Here is a 26,391-nt window from a genome sequence, read left to right on the forward strand (position 1 = left end):
ATAAACACTATTACACTCCGGACACTTAAGCTTGTAAACTCCAGATATCTCCATCTTGTCTACTTAATCTTTGACTTCGAAAAGGAAATCAGATAACCTGACATGTGGTCTGGAATCCACTTTCACATTGTTTTTATGAAAAAACCCGCAATTTTCTCTGTTCTTTTACCAAAATATGTTACAGTTACACATTTTTTTATTTCTAGTTGTTTGATCTAGGGGTACCTATATTGATCTGTAAGTAAATATGGGGCTTTGTTTTCTTACCAACTTCTGGATTGTGTCTGCGTTGAAACCATTATTATGTGATATACAATAGACTACCCGAATAGATGAAAACCAAAAATCTGGAGACACAATTCAGAAATGAAATCAGGAAAATACTTTCTGCTAGACCTTATTATACGAATATTTTTATAATAAACAAGATCTTTCAAAACTTTCAGAAGCAGAATGTTACTTGAAAAATTTTGAAATATTCTCAAGTAATTGAAAAAAAAACATTTGGCTTTCACTTCTCCATATTTATTACAAAAGCTGGGGAAAACTATTTTCATTCTTTTGTAATCAAAATGTTTTTATTCGTAGATTCAATTTTTTTATTCGACATTCAATTATGTTTATGTTTATACTTATATGTATAAAATGTATGTACATAAGTGTGAATATACGAGTATATTTGTCTGTATTTAATGTATAATTAGTGATGCCATGTATGTAACAAAATAAAATACCTATATCCACCATGTATTTTCTGTACATGCTCTGTCAATAAGAATTTTGTTCTTTCGACAATAAAGTATACCTTAATTGACTGATTGATTGATCTGTTTCAAGATTTGATTCAGAGTTGACTTACGACAAGAAATGCTTGAACAAATCTCCCATTTTTATTTCATTTTAAAAAGCCACATTTTTTATTCAAACGCGATAAACGACAGAAATCGCATGCATAAAATATGTCCTAATAATTTCAAAAACCACTCCTCACGATTTGATTTCCACAAAAAGTTTGTGGAGATTAAATCGTGGGGTGTAGTTTTTGAAATTACTATAGATCTTCATCAAGTAACGGCCGAATCAATTAGAAAATGTTCTAATAATATTGAGTCACATCTTACAAAAAGTAATGAGATGTATTCCAACCATATAATAGTGAATTCATTTCGTAAGTCAAAGATTTAAAGTTGCTCTTCAGAAATTTCCAATTTTTTATGGAATGTTGTGAAATACTCTCGACTGTTGAAAAAAATTAAGGGTAAAAAAACACAAGCACTACAAGAAATCTTTCAGGCGCTCTCAGAGCGGTGCCTGTACGAAAGTAGCGATTCACATTGGATTTGAATCGCTGGAGATTAAATCCATTTGGAAAAACGTTCTCAGAAAGTTTATTCAATATAAACGCAGTTTTTTAGATGAAAAAGTTCCTTAACAATGAAGTTCGAGGTATACTGAGATGAATCTCAAAACAATGAGCAGCCACAGTTCGAGACGTATTTCTGATATGTACCGCTCTTGGTGAAATCAAATGTGCCAAGTCACTCAAACACCTCCCGGAAAAATATATATGAAAGAGAGACAAATACAATCATATATATATATATATATATATATATATAAGTGCTATGTCCGATATTAACTTCTGTTTTTATATATATATATATATATATATATATATATATATATATATATATATATATATATATATATATATATATATAAAGTTGAGAAAATTTAGCGACTGGAGAAATGTACAGTAGAATGGAATAACGGGGTCTCTCAGTCAAAAAATCAAAAACTCTGCTTTACTTTGCCAAGTTTTCACTTCCAGTGGGAAGCTTCTTCCGGGCAGTAAAAATGAGTAAAAACAAATAAAGTTAAACATTAATGGAGTTTTTTGGTTTGACAAATGGCATACCTTCACATAAATGTCATTTTTCAATGGGCATGATGATTTGATAATCTTTGACTCTAAAGGGAAAGTTGATTGATACAATTTTCATTATTATCAATATGAGTTCTGGTATAGTTCCAGCAAGTTACTGTATAAACTGCTGAGATTATCAATGTCAGTTTTCTTATTCATACAATTAGAAGACTTATTAATTTCAACCATTTCAAGAAAAAGGCGTTTGGAAATATTTTTTTCTGTATGTAAAACTGTGATATTAGAATAATTTGGTTTATGGTTTATGGTTGAGGTCTTTACAGTCAACTGGCGACATCTTTCTGGGACAGAAAATATTTATTTGAGTAGGAAGTAACCCACTCTTTCTCTGTAATAATATTACTCTTTCTTTCCAGTGAGCCGGTTCTTCCATCTAGTGTTGAATAGAGAAAGGAAAAATGTGTTAGTGTTCAATAGCAAGTACTAATATTTAAATACCGGCCGACTACATAAAAACATGATTCAATGCAGTTGAAAAATTTGAAAGTTATGGACTCAACTGGTGACGTGTTAACTGAAAAATAAAAAGGAGTCGAATGTTTCGAATATAAATTATTAACATTAATTTGGCTCACTGTTTCTACAGGTTAGGATCAGGCAAATGTCTACCGGAAACAATTACCACGACGAACATTGCGTTATATCCGACAGATATTTGTACGAATTTCTTAACAGTGACTGGAAACCTATAGAAATGTGCCACATTTCGATATTTCGTCACAGTTTATCCATGAGGTATGGCCTATGCTGAGAGAATGTCTTGATCGAGCATTTTCACTGGGAAACTTTTCATGAAAGAACCGATTTTTTCACTTCGACCTGTTTTGAGGTGAAATGGATCGGATTCAACAGTATTGAGTGGATAGGCTCCTCTTGTTAACCAAACTGCCTTTTCATTACCGTTATTTTCTTCTTCTTTGATGTGAGAGATAATTGGATGTTGACTATGAGTGCTTGAGTAAGAGAAGGGGCTATACAACACAAGTTGTTTTTTGGTTTTAATGGTTCGGAAAGTGAGCCACATCCCCATATCCATTTTCAGAATGAACAATAATTTATTTCAGTGTACGATTTCGTTATTCTAATGAAACCTTTATTTTCTCAAAAAGATTATTATGTAGCATAGCCCCTTCTCTTACTGAAGCACTTGCATAATTTCCTAAAGTATACTCATTGAACCTTATAATCTTCTTGAGTGTCTTTCTTCTACAATAGGTTAACGTCTCACATACAGCATATATTTTCCTATCGAAAACTGTGTAATTTGAAAAAGATAGTGAAGTATAAACTAATGATTGCTGCTTCGACTCTTTTGCCTGTTTCGAACGCATCAGATAGAGTATGCTGAAATCCACGTAGATCTTCATCAACGAATTTAAGGCTGTCTGTCGTTTTTCTGTATCTTTTGAGACTGGTGATTTAAGGGATTGTCCAAAGTAGTGTCGAGAGAGGGGAAGGTAATTAAACGTTGATCTAAACTTGCAGCACTCTTTTTTTTTGGACTTGTTTTTTTTGTAATTCTAATATATATTTTTCATTGAGTTTCACACTTGATATACTCGTATCATCAACAGTTTCGGTCCAAGATGAAAATCATCATGGTTCGACCGATGAGAGACTTGACCGATTCTGATTTTCACCTTTCAAAAGTCCCTATTATTTTAACGTCATTTGTTTATCTATTCTAAGAAAAATGAGCAGGTCAAAAGCTGTCTATCATTCAAGTCGACGTATTCAATTGAGTAGCGATGTAGATTTCAATACCAACAAATTCATTATGAGAACATAAGATTTCACAATTCAAAAGAACAAAATCTGGTTTAGTTATCGTTGCCGAGACTTCGAAATTCAACCTTCTTATATGCAGTCAACGCACTCACTACTGATGATGTCTTCCGCAGTAGCAGACAAAATGTTTGGTACTACAAGTTCCAATAGACCACGGCATACCAGGTCGGATTATGTTTTCTTCAACAGATTCTTTAATTCATCTATTCAAATAAGAATACTTTCTCAAGGTGATCAACAAAGCAAAAACTAATAAGCCCCACTATACTGAATGCTCAGTGTTTCTGCCGTTCTCCTTGGTTCTGGGACTTGAGGTAATAACATATTTTGTGTAACCGTATGTTTCGTATCACAAGCATGGCGGGTTTTCTGTTTCAGATCTTCCAAATCATTTTTAGATCTGAATAATGGATAACGATGATTTCATTTTCAAAATCCGGAAAAGTAAGGTCAGATGATCTTGCGCGGGTAACCTATTCGTACTAGTAAAAGCACGATGGACGGTGTTCACACTTGGTGCCTGAGGAAGCAGATGCCTGTCAACCCCAGCAAAACTGTGATAATCTCCTTCACCAAGAGAAGAAAATTGGACGATCTAACGCAACTTTCCCTCAATGGTGAGGTCATTCCATTTGGAATGGAGGTGAAATATCTTGGCATTGTCCTTTATAAAAAACTCACGTAGAACGCTCACTTGAAAAAAGTTTTACCCAAAACCAGACTGTCCCTATGGACATGTCGAAGGATTTGTGATAAAACTTGGGGTTTAGTCCAAAAAAAATCCATTAGATTTATGCGATGATTGTCAGACCAATGATCACTTAATGTGCGATTGCCTGGTGGTCGAAGGCTTTACAGAAAACGGCCCCAGGCGAAGCTCTCTGCCTTACAGAGACAGGCTTGTCTGGCTATCAGTGGTGCCATCAGTACCACACCTTCAGTGGCCATAGAGATCCTTCTAGATCTACCTCCTCTTCACATTTTTCTGTAGAGACAGGCTAGATGGACTGCATTATAGACTTGTGCATATTGCCAATTGCACAAATCAATTTAATGCAGAGTGCAACAGACTGTTGGTTGACACTGAAAGTCACAGCATTCTGGAAATGACCTCTGACTTTATACCTCCAACTGTCAACCACGAACTGCCCTATAAAGTACTGTTCCCGAGTGTGAGAACTGGATTCTCCGGGATAAGGAAATAATAAGAGCAGATAATTGTTGGTTCAGAGATGGATCTAAAACACCTTCCGGTTCTGGTGCAAGTTTTTTCAGTCGCATACCCAGGACAGAGATATCAACTTGTCTACGAATCTATGCGAGTGTATTTCAAGCGGAAATTTACGCTATTGAATTGTCTACGGAGAGATTGGAAGAATCCAACCCCATAACAAATCGATAAAAATATTATCGAACAGTCAAGCGGCGTTGGAAGGTCTTGGCTCCTACCGAGCAACGTCTAAATTGGCAGCAAATTGCCAAAAACGACTCTCCTCGATAGAAAGACTTATTTTTGTCTCTCGTTCAGATGCCTGGCCATACTGGCCTGGAAGGCAATGAGGCTGCTGACTCCTTTGCAAAGGAGGGTGCTCCCAGCAGATTCATCGGACCGGAACCTGTTATTGGCATCGCTTTAGGATTTGCCAAACAAATATTGAATACCTGGATGGCAAGAAGATGTATGCACTTCTGGCAGAATCTTCCAGAACTGGCTCACTCCTAGGCGTTCATTCACCCTTCGAAGCTTGATACCAAACAGTTGTTGTTGAGATGAACTACAATGGCTTTCTTACAGGTCACTGTCATTGAATCATCATATGCAGAGACTCGGACTGTCAGAAGACAGTATATGTCGCCTCTGATGTTTGAAAAATGCTGAAACAGCAGAGCACATACTTTGTGCCCGCCCCGCTGGGAACCGAATAAGGTTTTTAGAGTTTGGCATAGCCGTATTCTAACCATCTGACCTGAAATACCACTCACCATACAAACTAATCGGCTTCGTTGAGAAGCTGGGATTATTTGGTCAAGTGTAAATAGGTGTGAGCCATAATAAACCATTATGGGTTGCGGTGAAGAGTCGAATAGACCCACCCACTTTGAACCTAACCTAACTATTATTACGAATCCACGTGCTTTATTTCCATCTATTCAAACAGAACTTTTGTGTGAACCACAGGTGTAGGTACAGGTGTACCGGCATGTTGATAATATCAAAAATTCCATATGTATAGTCAGAAAAATATAACAACTATCCAACACAGAATCTGTAAAAACTAGTGCTCTGAACAACATTGTAGGAACAATTGTCAAGAGAAAATAGATGGAAAAACGCAATGAGCCCTTGGGATTGCAGTGTTTTTTGGTTTGTATATATATATATATATATATATATATATATATATATATATATATATATATATATACAAATATGAAAGTTATTGAGTGTCTTGATATAGAAACAGAAGTTAATATCGGACATAGCGGTGCGGTTGGCTCCTGTTGGTGGCTCCGTGCATTTGTATTTCTATCTTTTGGTAACCAAGTGTTGCCCATCCTTACACTTGGCTGCACCATATATATATATATATATATATATATATATATATATATATATATATATATATATTTACATATAGACTGCGCTCTTCCATAGGATTTTTTTAATAATGTTTTTTCGTATCAATCACCCAGGACAGTCTCATTTTTTCAGGATAATTGCTCTTGGTAATTCTCTATATATGCTGTCCCATGCTTCATCCTGAACTAACGTAATGAATTATTGTATGAAATGGTTTTTGTTTTAGTGTTGAATGTATATTTTTGAATGTTTCTGAATACGTTTTATATTTTCATGAAATGATTGATTGTTGTTGTGGAATTGGCCGCGGTGGTAGTGCGCCCGACTCACGATTGGAAGACCGTGGGTTCGATTCCCGCTTCGACTAGATATTTTTCTCAAGAGAATTTATCTGGTTGAAACTGGAATGATTCTGCAACCGTGTTAGGAATCACACGTTAAAAGGTAAAACCTCGTCAGTCCTTAGCTCGCACAAGTTTCTCAACTTCTGAGAGTTGTCGTTCGTATGGGGGCGACAGCTGATTAACGGAAAAAACAGATTTTAAACAGATTTTTTCAAACAGAACAGATTGTGTGTCACATATTGTTTTAATTGTTCCATCTTAAGGAAATATTTATATCATTATTATATTATAGTCAGTGAACTATTGTTATAGATATAGTTAGTCATGAAAATCACATTGTTTTCGAATTTTGAGAATTTATGAATATCAAAACACTACATAGAATTCTGAAAGTTTTCTTATAAAAATTACGAAAGTGTGAGAAAAGTTCATGGCCCAATTCGTGAATAAATTAACATATCTGGCATAGTCGGCGACATATATATTCCCTTGGGGATTATTTAATTAATAATTGTATCCATTTGTTGGCTCTTGTATATATATCTTTAATTCTGTATCAGTTGAACATATTTTATGTGTTACTTGGAGATGAGTACCGTAATTTCTATCCCCAAAATGTGAATAATCACAATAATCTATTCTGACGTCCTATAGAGAGGCTAGACATACTCATATGATGAATATTACTGGAGTTTTTTCTCAACACCAAACCGTAGTTTGAAAACCTCGACACGTGTTTCGATCACCAAGTAATCATCTTCAAGAGGAAGATCACTTGGTGATCAAAACACGTGTTGAGATGTTGAAACAACGATTTGGTGTTGGGAAAAAAATCTCCAGAAATATTCATCACTACCCCAAAGTTTGCGAACAGTTAATCACAAGTATATTCATATGATGAAAAAATGTCTATTAGTAACGAATATGTATCTTTGAACTGAGTTCATCAAGTGATACATAGATTTCAAACATTCAAAGACCTGAAGTATAAAAAGAATTATAATTGAAATTTACTTATACATCTTAATCCTATTCAAATATCAAAAAATAAAAAAGTATACTAAAACAGTCACTCATTTTTATTATCACGGTCGCAATTTACTTATTATCCATGGTACATAGTTGGCGACTTTAGTGTATACTCCGGGCCATCCTTGCATTCCACACGGAGACGGGCCGAATGAAACAACACCAATAGAGTACCAGTTAATCTCTCCATTTTCATCAGCGTACAGGCTCATCAAAGGACCCCCACTATCGCCTCTACAGGAATCCTTTCCTTTCTCGCCTCCCGCACACACCTGAGACCCTTGGAGGTTGACACCAGCCTGACTATATATTCGAGAACATTCCGAGTTAGCTTTTACAGGTACCTGAAAATGATTATTCAATTATTTTCTTTGTGAATTTTTACCTTTCACAATCACAAAATGAATTGTAATGAAGAACTCAATACAGGTGATGAAAGGGTTAACTTCTACTTCATTTCAGCAATTTTTTTTTCGAAAATGTGTCTCATTTCAAAACTATTAGAAAAATTTCAAAGACGAATTGTCTTAGCATGTGGTTTATGGTGATAATTTTTTTCATACAAATCTACAATCACCGTAAGATTTCAAAACACGTTCTGACATTTTCGTTTTTGATGTTATCTTGATGTTTGATAACTCGAACTTTTGATGGACTTGATGTTTCAATCTAAGATTTCTTTTTTCTTTTGTGTTGTTGAGCTCTGTATGTGTCAGAACAGATCTCAACTTTTTTCATTTTATAAAAAGTTCTAACATCATATCGTCTTAGGCAGCGAGTTTTTTGATATTTCATTATGATGAATCGAAGAGGTTTTTGTATGAAAGTGTATGATTATAAAATTATTGCAGAGCGCTTTCGACTTTCGTCATCATCAGTGCTTACCTGAAAGTAAGTGATCTAATTGAAAGTTTTATGAAAATTAAAATTTGCAAAAAATTTTTGAGGTTATGAAATTTGGAAAATTATTTATGATTACTTACTTGTCAGGCAACAGAAAGTATCAAAATGAGTACATGGCACATTTATAATATTTGACTTATATAAAACAAAATAGACTGATTGCAAAGAAAATACATTTTTGGATTGAGGCCATGTGGTTCAGTCAAAGTTTATATGAAAGAAGGGCAACTTGAGACAGGATGTGTCAAGTGTCATGTTAAAAATAATTGTACCAACTTGAGGAGTGATCCATTATGGATTTAAAATAATTATGTTGTTGAGAAGCCAATATAGAATAAAGTATTTTAGTAACGAATTTGATTCATTAACAATTCATAATCCTTTTATGAAGGGGAAGGAAATGTCTGTTTATGTTTACTTGAGTATTCAAGCACTGATCATTATTGGAAAGTTCTTTGGAAATCTCCAGCTCTTCAAAGTCCAGTCTGAGGAAATTTTTATTATCTAGTTTATGTAATATTTTGGAATTTTCTGTTGGGACTGAAGTTTGATTGTGAAATTTAATGTGGTGGCCAAATGCAGATTTTTCAGATTTTGTTGAATGTTCATTAATGCCAGTAAAGGGAAATCTACAGGTTCTACCAATGTAAGATGCAGAACAATCAGAGCAGTCCAGCTTATAGACTCCACTTCTGTGTAATTTTTTGATTTTGTATTTGGAATTTACTAAAAAGTTGCTGAAGTTATTTTTAGATTTAAAAGAAATTTTTGTTCAGGTATGGTATTTTCTATAAATTTGGAAATAACAGTAAACATATTTTGATCAGAATAAGGTAAAGAAAAATATTTCACAGAAGGTGAACTAACCAAGATGGTAGAATTGAATGCCAATCTTCTATCTGACCTGTGTTTAAATTTACTAATTAATTTATGAATAATAGATGGTTGATAACCATTGTTGACAGCATTTTGTTTTAATGTATTTAATTCTGAATTAAAATTGGAGGGTGATAAAGGAATGGTCAACAATCTGTTCAAAGTGGAAAACAATAACAAATCAAAACAATAACTAATATCAAGAATGCACTCATCTGATTCACTTCCTTTGATGATCCTCATTATCGGAAGTGATGAATAACCCCGATTTATATAAAAGCTTTCAGTTGTGAGATTTGTTTTCAGTCATTTTCCTGATGATACTGACTCGATCAAAGAATGTTAACTTCCTCGGCCGGCGATAACTGTGGGAAAAGCTATTTTCAGGTTTTTTTGGCCGTGGTTTGCAGGTTTTTATGCCTGAGGTTTCATCTAATAGTGCGGTAGACATTACCAAAAAGTGTTTCAATAGATCAATATCACACCAGAGGTTCTTGTTACATTAATCAAGATATTGAACAGTCTAAAACCAAATCCAAATAAGCATTTCATCATCAAAACCACGTAATGTTTTGCAGTATTTCAAACCTTTCTGTTATGTAGGAGTGGCAGTTTACTAATATCTCCTTCAAAACTTGCACGATCGTTTGATAAGGCGATTAACTTCAATGAAGTATCATAGATGAAATCTATTTTGGATGCATATAGACATAGTGAAAAATGAATAATTATATGACAATCAAATGACTTGACAAATAGCAACACTAATTCTGATTCAACAATCACCCGTCTTCAAAAAGAGGAATGGAAAGTGGCAAAATTTCAACAGAATATCAGACAATACTTATCACTGCATCCAATATATCAAATATAGCAATTTTTTACGAAACTTAAGATTCTGTTTTGTCATGTGTTCTAAAAAAAGAAGAGGCACAATTATTAGTTGATGGCATAATTTAGCCTTTTAGATAGTTTTGTCTTGGTAGCGGAGATGAGTAGGTTCAAACTAAAAAGCATAAGTGGCGACAATAGAATGATTCATTATTGCCCAAGCTTGAGTTAATTACTAAAGTAATCGTTAAACGCTAGTCAATACTTACATCAAGTTTCAGTTTCACAGAGCTCTCTGACCTGGTTTCGGTTTTACCCCAACCAGCTACTGTCAGTTTTTTCCCAACGAAACTTTTGGTTTGATCATTTGCAGTTTTCGGTAGACAGATTGGTTTGACGTTGGCTGAAACAAGTAATTGATATTTTTATAGTATTAATGAAGTGTCAGTTTGGAATAACGTTGACCTATAACTGTTCTCCTTTGATTTTTTTGATCTTAAGAAAAACAATTCAAATTTATGTAGGAAATATTTTTTCTCATCATTATATGTTACACAATAGTCCAGATTTAAATGAGAGACTAATTGAATCATATTCGAATAATTAATTAGAAAACAAACACCATGAAAGTGCTTTTATTCCCTATAAAATGTGTATTCAACTACAAAATATTCTACCTAATTACTGACCAAACCGCATTCTCTCATAAAATCCTCGAACAGATTTCGTTGCTTTCAGAGAGGACTAATTTTTTTATCAAAATATATTTCTTCTATGCGGTGAATGAATCTAGAGCTCAGTTTAATTGAAACTTACCCTGAAACAATTAGCTACGAGGGAATTTTGAAATGGTCAATGGGTCCCACTCGGAAAAACTTCAGTACTGAATTAAATAATGAAAAATTCATAGGTAGTGGTACATCTTATAACCATAATCATTCGCAGAATGGGTATTCTGCTAATCAATCAAGTTTTGATTTCACTTACTTTTTATATTAATCAAGAAACAATATTGTGATAATTGGGAGCAAGTTCAACTAAAGGTAGAAACATCCCCTTTATCACTTTCACAGTATAAGATTCACAAGAAAACATACAGCTCAAATGTTGAAATATCAAAACCACTAAAATGAGCTATAGCTTCTATCTGATGAGATCGATCTCACTTGATATGGGTAGATACAAATTCTTGCTGCTTTTAAATATTTTTTATCTGAGTAGAAAACGATTTGCAGACTGGTTACACTGAAGAGAATCAAGCCGAAGCAATATACAGTGTGTCAGTATGAAAAATACGTCAAGAAGGACAACTTATTTCCAAGGGGACAATTTGCAGGCTGATTTTCGAAAAAATTACATACCTCCGGAAATTTCGGAAATCGTTCAGCTACGTTTTCAGAAATACCACATATTCAAGTAGAACTTCATTGCAATATCCTCACTGGTGGTGTTACTTGAATAAGTTAAGGAATTTTTATAAAGTATCGGTCGATTCCATCAAATAACACATACTTGACTCTTCTTGTAAGCAGTTCGCGGGGGATTTCGTAAAAACCAGAAATATATAGAAAAAAATTTGTGATTTCGTTTCGGAAGATTGAAATGAAAGAAACTGAAGGCGTTTTGCATAACCATAAATGTTTGAAGTACCTTACTTCTAATATCTGACAAAATAATAAAAAAGCATAATATTCTGTTTGATATCATCATCAGAAAAAATCATAATTCACCTAAATTAGTACTTAGTTGGTGGTCTCGAATAACATGTTAGTTAAAATAGTTGAAAAACAAACATCAATCACTCATATGATGGAATCGGCCGATACTTGATGAAAATCCATAACTAACGTATTCCAAAAACATTTTATTGTGAGATTTTCACTAAATTGTTTTACAAAAACGCAACACGTGTTTCGCCATACAATGGCTTCATCTGGCGTGTCTTTCAACACGCCAACACGCCACGTTGAAAGACACGCCAGATGAAGCCATTGTATGGCGAAACACGTGTTACGTTTTTGTAAAACAATTTAGTGAAAATCTCACAATAAAGTGTTTTTGGAATACGTTATCAATCACTCATTCCATAGTCCTACCTATTTTGCCACCTTTTCAATAGGCATACTGTAGAGAAAGGGCCCAACTAGAGCATAATTGAGTTTTTTGTTAAATTAGTTTTGTTTATCGTTTCCGAAATCATTTCTGGTTACTGAAATCATATTATCGTAACATTAGTTTTGCGAGTAGGAGGTTGTGTGTTTATTAAATTATTTTTCTACACCCGTACACTAACAATACACTTATATGACCATAATCCGTTTCATAATGATATCCATTATGATACAGATTTTTCATAACGATACAGATTATCAACCAATAGAAACCCATAATTTTTCAATCAAGAATCCTGTTCCTTTGTTTGTCCTAGATTCTAACCTAAGTAACTAATTGCTTTATTTGTCAAAATCAGTTTTCATATTACCTACCTATATTATCAAAATGTCTGAAAACAGCGATATAGAAGGAATACCATCGACTCCAATATTTTTAAAAGATCAGATTAATTACAGTTGTTATATTCAATGTAAATATAATTAGAATCTTTATAGTTTTCATATATCCATGATAATACCATTAAGTTTGTGTTTTTTTTTTTTTTAAATATGAGTTAATTACTGTAAATGTGTTCAATACAAATATAATATTTATAGTTTTTCATTATTTATCGGGTTTAGAAAAAATAGCGTATGCAACTCTCATGTAATGGTTATTAATACACTCGCATATACCATACAAAACTCGCCTTCGGCTCGTTTCGTATCCCGGTTAATGCTCGTGTCTTAATAACCATCATTACATGATCGATGCATAATATACTATTTCGACAACGGTGATCACACTCTAACAAAAGGACTGTAAATTTTATAATTTGTGGTGAAAATTGGAAATGCGCAAGCAAAACGGCAAAAATGTTGTGGCACACCAGATAAGAATGTCCCACATAACAGAAAAGAAATCACTAAAGTTGAATACATTCCAACCATATACAATTAAAATTATTCAATAGCTTTATGACGATGACTTCGATAGAAGAATAGAATTTTGTGAAACAGTATGAAAGAGTAGTAATGAAACCAAAATATTTTGCAAAATATTCGATTCACTGATGAGTGTACATTTTGTTTTCCTGATTGACACGTTGAAAAAGAAAAGTTCTGCTGCTGGAGTGACGAAAAACATAATCCAGAGAAAGTGAAAAGACATTAATTTGCAGCTAGAAAATGGATAAATGATAGATTTCCTGTTAGATGGATTGGACGAAGAGGGCAATAGAATATCTACCACGATCACTCGACTCATCGTCTCTAGATTTCGTTCTATGGGGACATCTGAAACACAATCTCGATATCTGAAAGATCTGGAGAGATAACTTCGAGCAGAAGTTTTTTTGGAATGTTAGAGATGACTCAAAGAACAGAGGTCATCACTGTTTAGAAAATAATTAAATCAATATGAATCAACCAAAGTAATAACTCAGTAAATTGTTTAAAATGAACACTTCAATCTAGAAGACCCCTATTATAATCTTCATGCAGTCATTGTTCACTGTGGCCCTGGCGTTGAATCTGGTCATTATTACGACTTGGTCAAAGACGAAACGGACTGGTTTAAGTTTGACAATGGTCGTGTCACTAAGTGTTTTGGCGATGTATTGAATTTATTGAAGCCTCTGGAGACATCCTACATTTTGTTTCATGAATGAGAGGACATTGTTGGATCAAGATCTTCAGATGATGTGGTGCTGCAGGTTTATCCGGGTTTTCCTGCAGTAAACATGTGAAAAAGTAAATGCGCCACTGAAATCAATGAAGTCACCCCGGAGCACCAATAAATTTTTGTTGTTGTTTTATAATTTCATGATTTGTATTGAAAACTTATTTACAAAATAAAAACTTAATTTTTCCAAAAAAAAGTCAATAATTAGGATGCAATACTAGAAACATTTATAAGCTGTACTTTTCAACATGTTTTATTAAGATGATATAATTTCAGTTCATTTCAAGAGGTGACTACAAAAGGTTAGGTGAGAACACGAGTGAAGCAACATTAAGGTTTTGGTACTTTGATGGTGGCGGTTATTGAGTACACATTCATATCTTCAGATTTGCTAGTAAATGCCCTTGAAAATGTAAGAATGATCGATAATCTTCACTTTGAAATAGTTCCTAGAAGGACGAAATCCATTTTTAACCAATTTAAAGTAATCCAGTCATCTATTCAACGCGTTAGGATCTTGTCAAAATATATTCTACCAAACTAGATTCTTGAACGTCTATTTTTATGAATTTTATTTTTCAGATAGGATATGAATACTAAATTACTTTCCCATTTTTCTAATATGACGCATATAGCATGTTCATGGGAAACTTTATGGCATAACTTTTATGAGTGCTTTCGAAGAGTTAACTCACCTGTAAATGTAACTTCCCTGGCTAGTCTGAGTAAACCTATATCATGATACTGATTTACATCATATGCATCGTATTGTTCATGTGCTACAGTTTCCTCAACAGGTACATTTATGGGGGGAGGCGAGCACTGAACTGTAAAACCGTTGTCGTAACAGTCTGTCTCATTGTCGGTATTATGTTCTCCAAGTCGAACACTCACTCTGAAATAAAATCAGAAAAATTATTGAATTATAGTCTGAACATAGAACACGACTAAGTTATTTTAGAATATTGAGAAGTCACTTTAACAATCACACTCAATTTCAAAATGCTATGTAGTTTTTCTGAAGTTGGTAAATTCATTGAACTAATACGATTTGCTACAATTAAAAATAGGAGAATTTCATATCATTTGATGTAAACTCAATTTTCTCTAGTATCGGTTAATATAATTATCAACATGTAAACTGGACAGTAATACGTGCCATTTCATAACTAAGAAAGCAACTGTAAAGTTGACTTGGAATATGGCTTGGCTTTTTTTTTGCCCAATAACTGAGACGGAATATGAGTTTACTGAAAGACAAATAATGAAGTATATAATAGAACGATTTGGGTCTACTTACAGTTTCCATGTTTTTGGTAGGTCTTTTCCCTTTATGCAATGAGCAGCTGTTAAAATATATCGCGAATTGATCAAGACACCTCCACAGTAGAATCCATGTCTTCTATCGTCTGAAAAAAAAACCGGATACAATAATGTTCTGGCACAAATATAACAAATAATACACTTCTCAGAATTTAGTAAAAACATAATGATGAAGTGTATTGAATAATATTTAATCAATTTTTCACTTTGTGTTAACTGATGATGCAGAACTCAATTTAACTCATTTGGATTTTTATTGTACATCAACTGAAAATACTGAAGTAAACTATATTTCTTGACTTCTGCTAGTATATTTATCTTTCACCTTTCATTTCAGCTGAATTTTGCTGCCAATATTCATTTTCAGAACAATAAGAAACTCAATTCTTTGAAAGACATTTTCTTTGTGGAGGACTCAATATTCCATACTATTTTTTTTGGGTTTATACCCTTCCACAATCTGAAAAGATGAATCGATAGAGAATCTGCTGAATTGTAGTAGGTAAAGGGTAAACTGAAAAGTTCACTGCGTAGTGGCCCCTTTTACCAATCTTCAATCTAATTCATTATTCAAACTCCCCATAGGAAGCTCAGTGTTCATTGGTAAACATTACGCCATATGGAAAGCACTGCAATACATGGGAGCAATCAAGTAATTACACTCCAACAATCCCATCATTCGTCATATAAAAGAACTGGTCAATATAGTCTATGGAAAAGGGGTAGTCATAAAACTCATATGGGTCCCTTCTCACGTAGGTATAAGAGGAAACGAAAAGGCTGACAGATTAGCTAAAGAAGCCACTATCAGTGATTTATACAGCACAGAAACCTATGTTGTCCATACTGATATGAAACCGTACTATAAGAAAATCCTCACTGAATGGAAGATCAAGATCAATGGAATGGGTCTTGCAACTTTCCAAAGTAAAAACAAGTGTACTTCCATGGAAACATCTCCCGACAAGTAGGAAAACCCAGGTCACAGTATATCGCTTGCGAATAGGCCACACTCGCCTCAGCCATGGATACCTCATTGCCGGCAACACCAGCCGGTGTGTGAAGTGTGCAACTCTCCCTTAACTGTAGAAAATATCTTAACAAAGTGCCCTGTTATCAACAACGCATTAGGACCTAAGTGTGATATTGAAAATATTGTGAAGTTTTTAGAAAATGTCAACTTGTTGAACCTTATATAATACCACTGCAACTGATGCATTGTTCAGTCGCTAATAACCCTGAAGGTTGATGCGACTTTGAATAAAGTAGGTAAATTAAAAAAAGTTCACCTCAAAAAGTAACTGCGTAATATAAACTACTGAAAAGTCCAATTCGTCATTAACTTGTCGTTATTCATAAATTTGGCCAACAAATTGAAGAAATCAATTAAAATATCAAATAGTAACAATTAGCTTTCTTGGGTGGTTGACGTTTCGGAAGATTTTCCTTTTCCATTTTCAAAACCTGAATTAACTATAAAAATTTCGGCCCAAACTGTGATAGCTCTAATTTTTTTGACACAAGCTATTGGATTTTTCAGTTGTTTATATAACGCAGTAACTTTTCGGGATAAACTTTTCAGTTCGCCCTTTATTACACTTCAGCAGATTCTTTATTGATTTATTTTAATTTTTTCAGATTGTGGAAGTTTACAAACCTCGCTGGAGGTTTGGAGAAAATTTCGGTTTGAAATGATAGTTACCAAATAGAATTTGATGATATGATAACTCAGGCATGAGTTTTGCCTAAAGAGAAAATTTGGTACGGCTGCAGCTGACGCTAGCCGAGTCATTAGTTTGTATTTTCATTACAATTAAAAAGAATAGTTGAAAATAACACTTCTTTCACGAAATTCCCATTGTTAGTATAATCGGGTGATTTTTTATTTTTCATTTCATTTTAATTCTTCAAATTTCAATTTTTTCCTTAATTTTTTATTTTATTGTGATTTCTTTTAATGATTTTTTGCTTAATTTTTTTTTCAGCTTTTCTTTTTATTTTTATTTTCATTTACCATTTCATTTATCATATCAATGCAAGTCCGAACTAATGAAATTCCCCATGAAACATTGTCAACCACGTTGAAACAAAAGTTGAGTATATATTTGAAACGGTCCTGAAATCGGCCTGACGGCTAACTAATCCTTATGCTGACTGCTGATCCGAATCCGATTAAAGTCAGGATGCCCAGCCACTTAACCCATTCCGTAGACGTTAAATCGACTATATATTTTGAGAACAGAAATTTTGGGTCACAGGATCCAATTACAACTCGAGGTAATTTTTTATAAAGTCGAACCTGACTGAAGGAAGTAATATGATGCGGGATGTATATCGCGGAAACACCTTTTAAGGAAATTGTAGGGCACGTTTCAGATGTGCTTTACGAGGTTCGGCTAATAAATAATGAGACTGTGCGCCTAGAGGGCGCTCTAGAAGGGTAGGGAAAAAACGAGTAGTGCGTTGGATATCTGAATATATTTTCTATTGACGTACCAAAACACGTTTTCTTCACTATTATAGTATTTGTGCAGTAGCGGATTGAAACGAACGTGTTTTTTCCTCGTGCTGAAAACCAAGCAACGTATCAATCTCAAATTTCTCGTTAAATTGAAAAAAAACTTCGTCTGAGTGCTATAGATTATTCCAAGAAGCCAATGGGGAGAATTCTACATCTCGTGCGCGTGGTTTTGAGTGGTGTAAGCGCTTCAGTGAGGGCTGATAGAGCACTGAAGATGACCAGCGCTCAGGTCGCCCTAACTGTTTCAACTCCGTAAACAGTGACCAAAATTAATCAAATAGTGTCTGCAGATCGTTGAATGAGCATCTGGATGTTTGCTAAGGCTACAAACGCCGATAAAGAAATGGTTAGAAAAATTCTACACGAGGAATAACGCATGACAAAAGTCTGTACGAATTTGGTGCCAAAAAACCTGTCCTCCTGACCAAAAGCTCTTACGTCAACAGATCTGCTCAGATTTCCTTGAAAGGTTGGAAGAAGATCGCGAACTGATGAAAAACATTATTACTTGCGACAAAACATGGGTTTTTCAATACGATGTTGAAACAATGCGGCAATTGATGCATTGGAAGACGCCTGAATCACCCAGAATCAAGAAAGCAAAGATGTCCAATCAAAATTCAAGGCAATGTTGATCGTTTTTTTCGACATTAATGGTTTCGTACTGTAATAGGTGTCAGAGGGTCAGACTATCAACCAGAGTTACTATTTGTCAGTTTTGGCAACACTATGAGAACGAGTTCGCAAGAAACGGCCTGAGTTGTGAAAAAACAATTCGTATATTCTGCACCAGGACAACGCACCTGCCCATAACGCGCTCTCCGTGAAGCGGTATTAGGCCAATAAACGCACTCCAGTGCTCGAACATTCGCCGTGGCACCGTGCGACTTTTTTTGTTTATGAAGATAAAATCTACTTTGGAAGGAAACCGATTTGGGTGAAGCAAAAAACGGCAGAGCTTCTGAAGGCCATCACCAAAGAAGATTTCCAGCAATGCTTCGATCAATGGAAATAACGTATTGAAAAGTGTGTGGCGATGGGAGGGGAGCATATTGAAGAGATGTGTGTAAAGGACTGGACATGGGCCATGGGCCAATCCTTTACATAGCTACCATACCCAATTTACTCATTAACACACCTAGCATACTCCATTTTAAGGAAATTGTAGGGCACTACAAAAGTTTTGAAGAGACCAATGGAGAGTGCAAGTGTTGTGTGGCTAAAAACAATTTAGACTCAAGATGTTATTTCATAAGTTCTTAGTCCTAAGTGAAACTTATCTTGGGAATTCCACAGCATAAGAGCCTGCACTTGCATCCCTTCAGTAAAATAATATAATTCTCCGGACTGCAGGCTCATATAATCCTAAAATTAAAAGTATACGGTCGGGGTTTTCTACCCCAATAGTATAAAACTTTGCTAATACAGTTTCTTTACCACTAGTGGGTTTTTCCAAATGCTCAATTTTGGAATCTGGCTTCTTCTGGCATTCGTAATTTTGTACTGCCATGACCGCCTACTATACCGCCTACTATATTCCTGTTAATTGACTGCTCTTACTAAAATAGTCCTACTTCAAAATTTATCATACCAAAGGCCCCGCCTTTAGTTGTAAAAGGTTTGGAACATTTTTGTATAGTAGTTTGTAAGTAGTGCTTGAGCAACCATTGTTGCGAACACTCGCTTTCCAATAAACTTAGGGGGTATAAATTGCTCGTTTTTTCAATTTGGTACAAGTCCTATTACTAGACTTGTACAAAGCCGCCCTGTGTAGAAACCTCACAATTATTTTATTCGTAATAAACGCGGTAAACTAATCGTAAGTCAACAGAGAGTCTGTTAAATATTCTACGCCGGACTGCACTATCATACACTCATAAGGTGTACTCTGATCAAGTGACTCTCTTGCAACTGACCTATTTCGAAGTTGTGTCGTCGAATATGTGCACAGAGGGGTAGGCGAAACAAGCTAGGGTACAGGATTGTGCGTCTTATCGAGTAGCAAAGCCTCTATATAAGCTAGAACTCCAACCTGTTGAATTTCACTTTTGCAAAAGAAAGGCGACAAAGATAGGCCAGAAGTGGAATGGGAGGAGAACAGTCTCGCGAGGACCCCATACAACCCACTTCTTATGAGGTAATACGAAGAACAAGTATAATTTGGGTTGAAACTTTCGGCCCTAAAACATCATTAGAATAAACCTGACTAATTCGTCCCGTCTTAAGAGTAGGGACGACAAAAGCATCAAATTCTCTCTAATACCATCCTGGTGCATATAGTCAATACATCATGGGGTTTTAGCGTTTTAGCCTCAACGTCTTTTTTTCATCTAGCCAGCAACAATGCTACCTTCGCCTTTCTATTCACCCCAATCGACTCATTGTTGGTTCCAGGTTTACCTAAGATCTAGTATCAATCTCATACAGGCTATTCACGGTGGATGGTACATTAGACGTTTCTGGTGAACCAGACAACGGATTACTTTGAAAATTTAATGGAGGGCATATTCGGACATTCTCTAGCCAACTGAAATATTTTCGACAATGCGGTGTTGCCGCTTCTATTAGAAAGCAGTAGCAACTTTGATTTTTCAAATGGAACACTCTGTATATAATATTATTTTTGGAATCTCCAACAATTGCCCGATAACTTTTCTTGATATTTCCCTATACCTATCTGTTACCGTTTTCGAAATAAAAATTAATTTCAATTTTTTTCTTCGAAAATCATGACTTCTAAAAATGCCGATATCTTTTAGATAAGAAGTACTATGATATCGAAATTTGGTTTGGAGTTAGGTGATACTTGGAAACTTCCCACACGTCAGCCTAATCTCCGTTACTTCAATACAGGGTGGTAAAAAAATACATTTTTTTCGTTTGCTTGAAAAAGTTGCTGAAATTTGATTATTTTAAATGGAACATCCTGTATATTATTAAAAATTCGGAAAGCTGCTGAAATTTGCTCTCTTTCAATTTATATCATACCTATACCTAACTAGTCAAGTTTCGAACTTATGAACATTTATTTGTGAAAATGTCCCTTCAGAATTGTATTTCCATTCGGTATTTGGTAAGCAGGCCATGATTACTATTTGACAGTAGCGTTGTGACATTCTCCTAATAATATTGACATTTTCGTCACTTCAGAAGTTGCAAATACCTTCAAAACGATGGAACAAAACTATTCAAACGAAGTTCTTATGAATTTGTTTATTATTTTTGTTCTGAATTCGTATAAATTTCTTGAGGTTCATTGGCGGTAGATTCGGATACATTTCATTGAACTTTCTACATGTTCTGCTGATAATTTTGTCACACTGTCCAAAAATAATAAACAAATTCATAAGAACTTCGTTTGAATAGTTTTTTTCCATCGTTTTGAAGGTATTTGCAACTTCTGAAGTGACGAAAATGTCGATATTATTAGGAGAATGTCACAACGCTACTGTCAAATAGTAATCATGGCCTGCTTACCAAATACCGAATGGAAATACCATTCTGAAGGGACATTTTCACAAATAAATGTTCATAAGTCCGAAACTTGACTAGTTAGGTATAGGTATGATATACATAGAAAGAGAGCAAATTTCAGCAGCTTTCTGAATTTTCAATAATATACAGGGTGTTCCATTTAAAATAATCAAATTTCAGCAACTTTTTCAAGCAAACGAAAAAACTGTATTTTTTTACCACCCTGTATTGAAGTAACGGAGGTTAGGCTGACGTGTGGGAAGTGTCCAAGTATCACCTAACTCCAAACCAAATTTCGATATCATAGTACTTCTTAACTAAAAGATATCGGCATTTTTAGAAGTCATGATTTTCGAAGAAAAAAATTGAAATTAATTTTTATTTCGAAAACGGTAACAGATAGGTATAGGGAAATATCAAGAAAAGTTGTCGGGCAATTGTTGGAGATTCCAAAAATAATATTATATACAGAGTGTTCTATTTGAAAAATCAAAGTTGCTACTGCTTTCTAATAGAAGCTGCAACACCGCATTATCGAAAATATTTTAGTTGGCTAGAGAATGTCCGAATATGCCCTCCATTAAATTTTCAAAGTGATCCGTTGTCTGGTTCACCAGAAACGTCTAATGTGCCATCCACCGTGAATCAGCCTGTATATTCGACCACCTCCGACAGATGTTTGCTTCATCTTCAAGTTTTAAAGCTCCTCAGCCCTCTGTCTTGGTCCTCTTGGTGAATTTTGCTATGAGCTGATGATGTCTAGAACGAAACTCGTATGACTTACCTCTTTCGTATTCCACCAACGCCATCCAAGGAAATTCCTGTAGACCCGCTTCAGTTCCACCATATATTTTATCTTGAGTACTGATACCACACATCTCGGTTGAGGGCAAGAGAGAGCTCTTAGATGGCTTCACTGGAAAATAAAGATAGCTTTCGTTAGCGTGGCATGAACATAGTCTAAAACCAATTTCTGAATTTCTTGAATCTTTAAGAATTTCTATTGATCCATATAGCACCCGTTCTGAACAAGGAATTTCTCTCTTCCTGTGAAATATAAAGATAAAGGTAATAATAGATGCCTGAAAGTTAGTCCAAATGTAAATCACAAACCAAGATTGAAATTTTCAATAATATATGCAGAATTTTGGCATTGCGATCAGTGCCTAGTCTAGGAATCGATCTCAAAGTATTAAAAGCAAATGTATGTGGGCTAAATGTTTAAATTTTGCGAGTTTTTGCAGTTGGTACACTCATCTGACTCGTCTCGAATATTGTCCACAGTTTTTGCTGTTTAGCATGTTCAGTTTGTTGGTGAGAAGCATAAAAGTTAGAAGTGTTCGACAATTTTCTGCTTTCGAAAAAAATTTGATGAAAGAATTTGCATCAAATTTTGTGAAAAAGAAATGAAATCAAGTGCTCAAAAAAACTTGAAATGTTGGCAGTGGCATACGGCGACCGTACTCTGAGTCTGAAAAATGTTCCAAGTGGTACAAACTTTTCACAGAAGGTCAAGAAGATGTAGGTAAATGATTTTGGGAGAATATGAACATACTTTATTCTCACAATACTCAGTAGTGGTCTGTATATGAAATTAACGAAAAATTATCAGATTTTGAACAATTTTTTTCAAACAAAATTATTTATCTATTTATTGTTGAGCCTTTGACTTCAAATGTACCGCAATCTATCGTTGTATTTCCTAAGTTTTTCAACAGTATCCTCAAGCGCTAAATCAAAGTTCATGACATATGTTTTTCTGGTAACAGTTATTAACCAGATAAAATCATTCTTTTTTACTCAAAAAACACTCGTATCACAAGATTAACCTACGACAAACATTCATTTTTCAATTCCACATTTTGTCCTAGGGCTAATTTGTGAAACATTTTCCATTCCACCACAATAATGTATTCCAAGAAATGTGAAACATTCTTTATTCTTACAACTAATGCGGTTAACCTCATCTTCATCCAAAACTGAGAATATTACGTAGTTCCAATGACCGGGCAGTTGATTGTGTAAAATTCCCTAGATAATTACGCTTTCAGATTATTTTTATATTTGGGAAAGATAAACCTGACTAATCTTCAGAAAATTTCTTGTGAAATTCATGTACTTGAGAATTCCAATTGAATATAGTTCATTAGTAGAAACATTTATGTATTTTACTTTCCACAAGCACTTGGAATCGCAAGGAAGAGTATCAGTTTGTCGCAGTGGTTTTTGACGAATGGAATTGTTATTTCAGAAAATTTAAAAAAATGAAAAAAGAAAGTTTTAATGTATTCGAAATGTACTAAAACGATGTAACAATGAATCGTTGATTGAACGTTTCGTGTCAACACGGCTATCATCAATTCTTGTCTAAAATATGAAACTGTTTTTTTATTACAAGTATTGATAAAGCGAGAAAATCACAATACAGTCGTAAAAGTGAGGATCTCTTTGTTGAAAACACGTAAGTTGTCTGTCAATAGAATGTCTGTGTTAATGTTTCAACTTGACGAATGTAATGCTATTACATTTTATTTTCCGTTTGAGATGGTCGATATCTATACTAGGTGTCAAAAAAACCTCATCCTTTATGTATCCCTAGACGAAAAATCTAATGGAGTGAGATCTGGGAATCGTGCTGGCCAGGCAATTGTTCCATTGTCTATAATCCATTTTGATGAGGATACTGCATCTAAATGTTAACTCACAATTGCTGTAGGTATTATGGGGAAATTGAAAATATCGTATTTCACGACGGATGTTCAGTGGAAATTCATCTAAATAGCCATTAAACTCATTGATTAAAAATGCAGATTCATTTCACTATTCAAATGCTTATCGCTTATTCCGAACCTTTCCTGCAAATCTGGTTCTCTATGTAAATGTTCATTTGTAATATTTCACCTATAATGGATGCTTCTATTGAATCAACCGTTGTTAGTGAATGTTGATCAGTTTGTTCGTATTACTTTTTGAAATGTCTACAACTCCCTTCCCTATTTCAATGTCTCAACCACTTCGCATATCATACTCTCTTTCGGTAATTTCTTTCGTTAACTTAGAACTTCGCGTATCCTGTAGTATCTGTTGTTTTTTAAATATTTCTGGTAGATTTAACAAAAATTCCCAGGTCGTGGGCAATTTCTCGCAAAAAACAATCTTGATTGGAAATATTTTTGTAACTGACTAATCCTAAATTTTAAAAAAGATTTTTTTACTTTGTTAATCTTTATAAGGTTATATTCGAGGTATATGAGGTATTATACAGTGTGTCCGTATTATACAGTATGGAGTAAATTCGATATTTCCAAAAATCAAAGGTCGTTTTACAAAAACCTGAAACACGTCAATTATTAATTTTAATATTCTACATTTTACAAAAAAATTTCATTATACAGGGTGATCCATATTAATGTGATGACGTCATTGGTAATTTTTTAAATGCACCACCCTGTATTTGGTGTCAGTTTTAGATAATCCGTAACGAGCTAGTTCCGAAAAAATATGGTACATGGGGTCTAATGGACAGAATTTGAAAGATGTGCACTCAGAAAATGAATTTTATTGATATCTAATAAAAGTAGAAATTAATTAATTATTTTAAATTATTTTCTAATGATTAATTTAACAATGAGAAAGTAATCCAGTGACAAATACATGACTTCATTTTAGATGTTCGAACTGTGGGCCTTGCTGTATTTGACAATAACCTAAACGTTGAATAAATTCTTGTTGAACCTTGTTTATGGTTTCTTAAGAAATATTGTTTATTTTTGTTCGAATTCTCTCTTTTATTTCTGGAATATTTGCTGGTTTCGTTTTATTAACAACATTCTTCAGATGGCCCCACATAAAGTAATCCAACGGATTTAAGTCTGGCGACCTCGCTGGCTATTCAATATGTCCACGTCCACTAATCCATCGGTTCGTAAATGTGGAGGCGCACCATCCTGTTGAAACCATAAACTTTCATCAAAACTTCCATGATTATTTCTACTGGGGAATGAATTAATTAAAGTAGGTACAAGATATCCCCTTAAAAAGTTAAGGTATGTTAGCCCGTCTAAAGTACCGTCGAAAAAGTAGTGTCCGATGACCCTGTTTCTTACAATGCTAGCTCATACATGTACCTTTTGCAAGTATCGTGTATGATGCTCAAGCATTTAGTGGGGGTTTTCTTTGGCCCAGTACCTAGAATTCTGACGGTTGAACATTTAAAATAAAGTCATGTATTTATTACTGGATTACTTTCCCATTGTTAAATTAATCATTAGAAAAAAATATAAAATAAATAATTGATTTCTACTACAATTAGATATCAATAAAATTTATTTTCTAAGCGCATATTTGGTTTATTTTGTATATTTGGTATATTTGGTTCCTCACACATCTAGTGGTCGGCCGGTAGCCAAGCGGTTCGGGTTGGGTGATTTGTTCACTCACTCGAATTGACTGCCGTGTTGGTCGGTGGTTCAAGACCAAGTCTGAACGATCGATCTTCACTTGCTATCGTCCAACCCGTGTTAGGAATCACACGTTAAAAGGTAAGACCTCGTTAATCCTTAGCTCGCACAAGTTTCGACTTCTGAGGGTTGTCGTTCGTAAGGGTGCGACAGCTGGTTAACGGAAAAACAGATTTTAAACAGATTTTTTTTTTTAAACACATTTTTTAGTTTTATTTTGGTCAAATGCACCACAGTCTCAAATTTTTTTCTAATCGTCTAAACATTTTAATGTTCGGAATTCGACGATTCTGGTATAGCTCGCAATATAAGTTTATTGCCAAAACATGGTTCAATCATAAATAAACCTTCAAGGTATAATTATTTGTTTTTTTATCACTTTTGTGGAAACTTTCAAATATAACGCTTTCTATTCCTGAAATCTACAAAATTTCAAAAAAACCTTTTCAAAAATTTGTTTTTCGTTAACCAGTGATTGGAGAGATTTCTCTTTTCAAACTTTTCAATTCCATTTTCTACGAGCAAACTTTTTTGTA

At 34.3% G+C, this 26,391-nt stretch overlaps 1 protein-coding gene across 1 annotated transcript in view; it reads right to left on the reverse strand.

The window, feature by feature from the left end:
- Positions 1–7,646: 7,646 nt before the first annotated feature.
- LOC111513576 (CLIP domain-containing serine protease HP8) overlaps positions 7,647–26,391 on the reverse strand; it is a 33,067-nt gene continuing 14,322 nt past the window's right edge. Inside the window, exons 3-7 of the mRNA XM_074181193.1 lie at positions 22,180–22,311; positions 15,378–15,486; positions 14,773–14,972; positions 10,570–10,703; positions 7,647–8,034 (exon numbers count right to left, since the gene is read on the reverse strand). Coding sequence (XP_074037294.1) covers positions 7,747–8,034; positions 10,570–10,703; positions 14,773–14,972; positions 15,378–15,486; positions 22,180–22,311 — 863 coding nt within the window. The 3' untranslated portion in view covers positions 7,647–7,746. The remainder of the gene's footprint in view (positions 8,035–10,569; positions 10,704–14,772; positions 14,973–15,377; positions 15,487–22,179; positions 22,312–26,391) is intronic.

Source organism: Leptinotarsa decemlineata, unplaced genomic scaffold (genome assembly GCF_025532065.1).
Source record: "Leptinotarsa decemlineata unplaced genomic scaffold, Ldec_3_MD MMD2_tig00026307_RagTag_RagTag, whole genome shotgun sequence".
NCBI classification, from domain to species: Eukaryota; Metazoa; Arthropoda; class Insecta; order Coleoptera; family Chrysomelidae; genus Leptinotarsa; species Leptinotarsa decemlineata.